This window comes from Ictalurus punctatus, chromosome 14 (assembly GCF_001660625.3).
Source record: "Ictalurus punctatus breed USDA103 chromosome 14, Coco_2.0, whole genome shotgun sequence".
In the NCBI taxonomy this organism is placed as follows: domain Eukaryota; kingdom Metazoa; phylum Chordata; class Actinopteri; order Siluriformes; family Ictaluridae; genus Ictalurus; species Ictalurus punctatus.
In genome coordinates, this window is record NC_030429.2 from 4,555,086 (window position 1) to 4,562,585 (window position 7,500).

Genomic DNA, 7,500 nt, shown 5'->3' on the forward strand with positions numbered 1-7,500 from the left:
GTCCTTCAGAACGTTCATCCAGCTGGACAACCTCATCGAGGAACTGAAACCGTTCGATTACCACCCAGACCCCACCTTCAACGACCTCCCGAACAGAGTCATCCCAGAGAACAGCATGATCATCGTCACGGTGCGTCTTCACGAGACAAATACACTTTCAAATAGGTTTGTTTGCGAACCACGTTTCGATCTACAGGGGAGGTTTTTCAACAAGGCATTGTTGTGAAACCGTCCAAAATTTCTGTCAAATTTATTTTAAAAAAGTAATGCACGTTGTCCAGGGTCGCGGTTTTGCCAAAGCCATGACGGCGAAGGAAGCGGAGGCGTTCGTGGGTGACGTATCCTGTAACGTGAACACTCTTCAGGATGATAAGCTGTTCCTGGATCCGCCCAGCACCACCCCGAGATCTCGCTCCAAGAGACAGCGGAGAGACACGACATCTGAACCGCTAGATCTTCTGGTGGGTTCTCGGTTTACAGCTTCCTGTCATTCCTTACGTATTATATTTGATGACTGATTCACTCACTTGGGGCACTTCTACGTGTTTATATAAATAAATAAATAAATAAATAGTGTTATAAATGTCAGGATTCGTATTAGGTGTACAAGCCGAGGTTTATCCGAGAATTGATTTATTAGATGAACGCGTGTTCCGTCTTGGTTTAGCGTCACCTAATGGGAGTATGGCAGGAAATAGGATGCAACCTTAGTCGTTCCCAGGATGCCTTGCTTTGCGTGCGTGGTGATTAAAGTCCTGACCTGTCGTTTCGCTTCCCATCGCAGATTAAGTTCGGTAATGGCGAGTGGTTGGTCGGCTCTGTGCACTACGAGAGGAAGTACGAGGTGAAACTGGATACGATCATCATCCCTGCGGTTATCGTCCCGATGCTGCTGATCATCGCCATCTCGATCGTGTGCTACAGGTAACCAGACTCGTTCCATCTCCATCCAGTTAGCTGATAGACTTGTACGCAGTATGAAATAACGGCGTCTACGATAAGGCGTTATTAGAGAATATCGCCGCGTCTTCCTTTCCGTTTCTCGATGGGGTTTCTGTTTAAGGAGGAAGAGCCAGCAGGCAGAGCGGGAGTATGAGAAGGTGAAGCACCAGTTAGAGAATCTGGAGGAGAGCGTGCGTGACCGCTGCAAGAAAGAATTCACAGGTCGTTAAACGCAAAACCATTCATCAAAAGCTATTTAAAAAAAAAAAAAAAACAACCACAAATTTTTAGCCTTCGAGCAAACACTATCTGTGCTTCTCTGCAGACCTGATGATCGAGATGGAGGACCACACGAACGATCTGAGCGAGGGACGCATCCCATTTCTGGACTACAAGACCTACACGGACCGTGTCTTCTTCCTGCCCTCAAAAGATGGCGCCAACGATGTCATGATCACCGGCAAGCTGAATATTCCAGAGTCCCGCAAAGCCACGGTGGCGCAGGCGCTTAATCAGTTCTCCAACCTGCTGAACAGCAAGACGTTCCTCATCACTGTACGATGATGTTTTCACTCTCGCACACAAACGCATTCACACTTTAGACTACATTAGTTTGTTTATTTATTTATTTATTTATTTATTTATTTTTGGCCCAAAGCAGTTTGCATCTGCCAATTTTCCTGACAGTCAGACTTTATGCATCTTCCTCGAGGCAGTCATCAACTAAGATTAATCCCGTGAACTATTAAGTCCTCTGATCACTGGGTTTCCACCACCAAAATCCTTCACTCCACGTCTAATCCAGTTTCCGACCATGGGTTGGTCTTCCTTAATAACTCCTTGTCAGTAAAGAGGAAAAGCAATTATTTTGGTGTCTTTTGAGTCGGAGGAATATCGTCCTAAACACGAATAAAGCATAATTCACATCTCGACGTCAGATAATTAAATCCCATTATTACAGTTATAACACAAAGCTACCTTCTGGGGCTTTATGTTAATGGTGCAAGTAAATCCTTACTTCATTTCTATCTCATTTAATGCACACTCACATGTCTTAGGCTAAAGCTTTTACATGTTATCTGAGCATGACTCAAATCTAATAAACACCCTGGTAATTAGGTAACTCTCCTGGGTTTACCCAGTAAATCAGTGTCCTGTGCAATGAATCCAGCTCGCTACTAAGTGGTGATGCCAAGTACACTTATGCTGCATCCGTGTTGCCTTGAAAATGACCATTTACAAGACACTACGGATGCAGCACGAGTGTACTTGTACTCTGGAGAGGTTTCCGGGATGCTTGGGAGAACCTAGGAGAATTTTGGTGAGAGGCGCCCAGGGACCATGTTGAAGTCGTCAATTGTAGAGACAGCCACTAAAAGTTGTTGCTGGGAGACAACTGGAAAAAGTCGTGTTGGTAACTGCAGGATCCACTGTTGGACGCACTGGTGAGGGTAGCCTTCAAGTTGAAAACGCAAGCAAGTAATTGCACACTCTTGTGATTCTTTTGAGAAGTGTAGGAGAAGCGAGAAGACATTGGAAATGACTTCACGAGGGCAGTGGTGGCTTGACGGTTGAGGCTCTGGGTTCTGTTCGGAAGGTTCAGGCCTCAGTGCTGCCAGGCTCTGGGTCACTGATCGGAAGGTTCAGGCCTCAGTGCTGCCAGGCTCTGGGTCACTGATCGGAAGGTTCAGGCCTCAGTGCTGCCAGGCTCTGGGTCACTGATCGGAAGGTTCAGGCCCCAGTGCTGCCAGGCTCTGGGTCACTGATCGGAAGGTTCAGGCCTCAGTGCTGCCATGCTCTGGGTTACTGATCGGAAGGTTCAGGCGTCAGTGCTGCCATGCTCTGGGTTACTGATTGGAAGGTTCAGGCCTCAGTGCTGCCATGCTCTGGGTTACTGATCGGAAGGTTCAGGCGTCAGTGCTGCCATGCTCTGGGTTACTGATTGGAAGGTTCAGGCCTCAGTGCTGCCATGCGCTGGGTTACTGATCGGAAGGTTCAGGCGTCAGTACTGCCAGGCTCTGGGTTACTGATCGGAAGATCAGGGGTTTAGGGGGTTCAGGTTCAGGCGCTGCCAAGTTGCCACTGTTGGGCCCTTGAGCAAGGCCCTTAACCCTCTCTGCTCCAGGGGCGCTGTATCATAGCTGACCCTGTGCTCTGACCCCAACCTCCTAACATGCTGGGATATGCGAAGAAGAAAGAATTTCACTGTGCTGTAATGTGACTAATAAAGTATCATTCTCATTATCATTCATTTCCAACCTCGTTTCTTTTGATGATTACCTTCTCAAAACAGCAATTAGTATGGTCAATAGTATAAATGTACCCAAGTACTGTGTAAGTAAATTCATTTCAAAGAATAGGAAGAAGGACTTTACACTCTTCTCAGCGTGAGCGGCCATGTCGATTTGACGTCACGCCTTAAACAGCAAAGGAACTGGTAGTTGAGAAGTCTACCCCAAGATGACGAGTTGAAATTTCAAGTTGAGAAGGCTTTTACCGGCCGGAGGAAGGGAATTACATCGCCTCGAACGCAGCGTTATAATCAACCTTGTGTTCAAATATGACAGAATGTGGCTTGGACAGAATTCAAATCAAATTTCATGGCTTGGATGCATATTTAGGAGGCCAGTTCCTACTGGTTATACCCCTCCAAGTATTGCTGTTATTCCCTACATGGTCACTGAAGTCCACTAGTAGCATTATGGAGTCAGTAGGAGGCACCATCTCAAGCAGGTACCCTCACCCTGCTACAACTTCTCCAAGAGGATACCCCAGAATGCTATTTGGTGCCAACAACAGAGTTTTCCTTAGAAATCTCAACCCTCTGGTCCACTCGGAAAATCTCCAACTGTAATGCCTTCACCATGGGACTGGTGAATAGGAGAGATCCACTCCCAATCGAAGAGTTCCATAACAAAACTTTTACTTGTGTGCAGATGTAAGATCTACTATATCTAGTCCATACCTTTCCTTCTTACACAGTAACTCACTCTTTCCCTTTGCAAAATTCTGGTCTATGTAATTCCCTCCTGGAACTGCACCAGAGCCCCGCTCTTTATCTTGCAGGTTATGAGCCATTTCATACTGACCCCAACCGGTTACGTGAGCAGTGCAGTGGTAGTGTTAGGAAGGTCGTGAGTTCAAATCCCAGCGCTGCCAAGCTCCTACTGCTGGTCCCTTGAGCAAGGCCCTTAACCCTCAACCGCTCAGGTGTATACAATGAGATAAATGTAAGTCGCTCTGGATAAGGGCATCTGCCAAATGCCATAAATGTACAAATACGTGAGTAGCCCATTAATCTACAGGTGCTCCAGTCTCCAGGACACGACTCCCAAGCATGGTATACTTTTTTTTGTAACTTTAAAGGGTGTTGTTAGCAGTTCTCTTGGCCTCACCTCTTCCTGTTAGATCTGTTTACCAGGTGTGGCCCAAAACTGGAGCATTAATCTCCCGAATAACATCTCTGAAGTACACAAGCCCGTCTACCACAGCGAAAGGTCTCAATCCACGAAAGTGTACAGTACTTTTGTCATGTCTGTTTTATTTAATGGGTTTTAATGTGTCTAATCAAAACAATCCTTACTCTAAGGTATGAAACCAGCATTGGAAATTAAGTTCTAATTTCCATAATCATATATAAAACATTTTATTAGTGACTCTTCCAGCACACTCTCGGCAGACATCGGACACCACCACTGTCCCGTGCGTTTATTGGTTTTACTGTTCTCGGAACCACAAACAAACCCAACCGATTCACCTCGTTCTCTCACTCTTTGTAGTTTATCCGGACTCTGGAGGCTCGTCAAGACTTCAACGCGAGAGCTAAGGTGTACTTTGCATCTCTGCTGACCGTGGCCCTGCACGGAAAGCTGGAATACTACACGGACATCATGAGGACGCTGCTGTTAGGGCTTATGGAGGAGTACGTGCAGAGTAAAAACCCCAAACTCATGCTGCGCAGGTGAGCTACCACCATCCCATAATTTCCTGGAAAGACCCCGAGCTTTCTCCTATTACGGGACTGTGCTTTAAAGTTTGTTTGGGTATTCGGAATATTTTGCAACCTATAGCCTTTCTCCAACAAAAGATGCATTCTTGTTAACTTAATTTATGTTAATGTACAGAGATTAAAACCTTCTTCTTTCGGTTTCTGTCCATAGAGCTTGAGTAAACTTTGCTTATGAGCATTATATCGGATAAATGTTTGTCCTGGGTTTGCCTCGTTCGCTGATCTGTTTAGCCATTTACCGGCCTGCCATTTTTTTTTTTTTTTTTTGCTAGTTTAATTATAATTCTCAATCAGCCGGTGATCTACGCTAATTATCCTGCTCCTTGATTACTCCATAATTGTTCATTAAGTGCTAATCACTAGCATTTGGCACATTTAGGGGTAAAAGTGCAAATAATTATTGGCTATATAATAAGCATGTGTGCATGTATTTTTCCTCTCAAGGTCAGAGACGGTGGTCGAGAGGATGCTGTGTAACTGGATGTCGATCTGCCTCTATCAGTTCCTAAAGGTAATGCAGGCCTCAGCACAGCAGCAACAGTCTTGCTGTCTCAGCGTCGCTATTGTACAAGCATAACGCCTGAAATCAGCACTATATAACACCGTATTTCACTAAAGAACATTTTAAGAAAATAGATTACCACGTGGTTATTAATGTTTTAAAGGTACTACATATCTCTTGTGGGGATTTGCACAACAGGCTTGTGGTGATTTGGCGGGGTGGGGGGTGAGGAAGGGGGGGGGGGCGTTTTTTTTTTTTGTTTTTTTTTGGAAACAAAAAGGATTTTCTGAATATTTCAGCTAGATTAGGTTATTCTTTTCCCTCGATTATTACCATGGAACCTTTTGAGACATGACATTTATTAAACATTACGACTGTCATATTTAATAAATGTCAGGAGCGACTCCGGTGGAGTTTCACTTAATGTTGAGAGCTAACACGAATGCATAGCCATGCAGATGCGAAGAGAAACCGAATCCTTGTTTTAGTCACAAGAACGTCGGGTTACATTTCGTACCGTGGCTGCTGCTGACGATGATGATGATGATGATGATGATGATGATGACAAAGACGACCGGTTCTGTGTAAATAGAGTGCGAAGGCCACTTTCTAATCCTAGGTTTGTATGACTGATTCTGCACTCTGGTTTATATCTGCAGGACTCCGCAGGAGAACCTTTGTATAAACTCTTCCGAGCCATAAAGCATCAGATAGAGAAAGGCCCAGTGGATGCACAGGTGAAGAAGGCTAAATATACACTCAATGATACAGGCCTGCTGGGGGATGATGTGGAGTACTCCATGCTGGTAAGAGCTTGGGAGGACCTTTTGGCATAACCTTGATTTGTTTTTGCTTGTACTGTATGAACACGTTTCTCCATGTGTGTAGCATTTCCGACTTTCTGTCGTTTCAGACCCTACAGGTGTTGGTTCATGGGGAGGGGCCTGACATCACTCCAGTGAAGGTGCTGGACTGTGACACTATTTCTCAGGTGAAAGAGAAGATCATTGAGCAGGTGTACAAAAACTTACCCTACTCACAGCGGCCAAAAGTGGATAGTGTCACACTTGGTAAGGCTGCAACCGTGTGTGCACGTGTGTTGTTGTTGTTGACATTTTGTAACTGTATGTGTTTGGTGATCATGCCACTATTCAGGTGGTCAGGGGTTTTTGCTTAGTGCCTTTAAATAGCTGCCCCTTTGAGGTGCCGTATTTTGCGCCAGGAATACAAAGCAGATTGCCGCCTTCTGCTTCTCCGACTATAAGACGAAACGACCAAAAGTTTGCGGACACCTGACCGTCACACCCCTATGTGCTTGTTGAACGTCTCGTTCCAGATTTAGTCCGGTCTTTGCTCTTATAATAACCTCCGGTCTTCTTGGAAGGGTTTCCACTAGATTTTCGAGCGCGGTTGTGGGGATTCGTGAACGTTCAGCCAGAAGAGCATCGGGTACCGATGTCGGATGAGGAGCTCTGGGGTGCAGTCGGCGTTCCAGTTCATCCGAAAGGTGCTCGGCGGGGATGAGGGCGGGGCTCTGCGCAGGACATCCGCGTTGTTCTACACCAACCTTGTCGAACCACGTGTTCATGGAGCTCGCATGACGATGTACACAGGTTGGAGTTCCGGTGACGGGAAATCGTAACGCTACGGCATAAAACGACATTCTATACAATTGTGCGCTTCCACTCGTTTGGGGAAGAACCACATATGGGTGTGATGCTCAGGTGTCCACAGATGATGGTGATGAAAATAGCCTGATTAGCATTAGCATGTGTTGCTATTACGCACTCTCTTTAACTTTCAACACAACTGTCCACTTTTATTGCAAATGTTTTTGGGGGGTTTCCCCCCCCCCATTGAACTACATATACAGAGTCATTAGCTTGTTTGCTTGCTAGCAGTAATGTCACATGGTCAGGGTCAGCAGTCACTTACTGTATAGATGCAAAGATTTATAAGCCAAATATTTATGAAATTATTAAATAATTTAGTCAATTAAAGTATTAGTATTTTACTTGCTACACTTGTTTTACTTGTCCACACATCT

The 7,500-nt window shown here is 45.3% G+C and overlaps 1 protein-coding gene across 2 annotated transcripts in view; it reads left to right on the top strand.

Annotated features, from left to right (window-relative positions):
* Positions 1-7,500, top strand: part of plxnb2b (plexin b2b) — a 158,550-nt gene that overhangs the window by 133,647 nt on the left and 17,403 nt on the right. For both annotated transcript variants that reach the window (XM_053685569.1, XM_053685570.1), the window contains 9 exons: positions 1-130; positions 282-461; positions 785-924; positions 1,064-1,164; positions 1,268-1,497; positions 4,722-4,903; positions 5,396-5,462; positions 6,113-6,259; positions 6,367-6,523. The exon at positions 1-130 is cut by the window's left edge and continues 80 nt beyond it. In XM_053685569.1, the coding sequence (XP_053541544.1) occupies positions 1-130; positions 282-461; positions 785-924; positions 1,064-1,164; positions 1,268-1,497; positions 4,722-4,903; positions 5,396-5,462; positions 6,113-6,259; positions 6,367-6,523 (1,334 nt within the window). The remainder of the gene's footprint in view (positions 131-281; positions 462-784; positions 925-1,063; positions 1,165-1,267; positions 1,498-4,721; positions 4,904-5,395; positions 5,463-6,112; positions 6,260-6,366; positions 6,524-7,500) is intronic.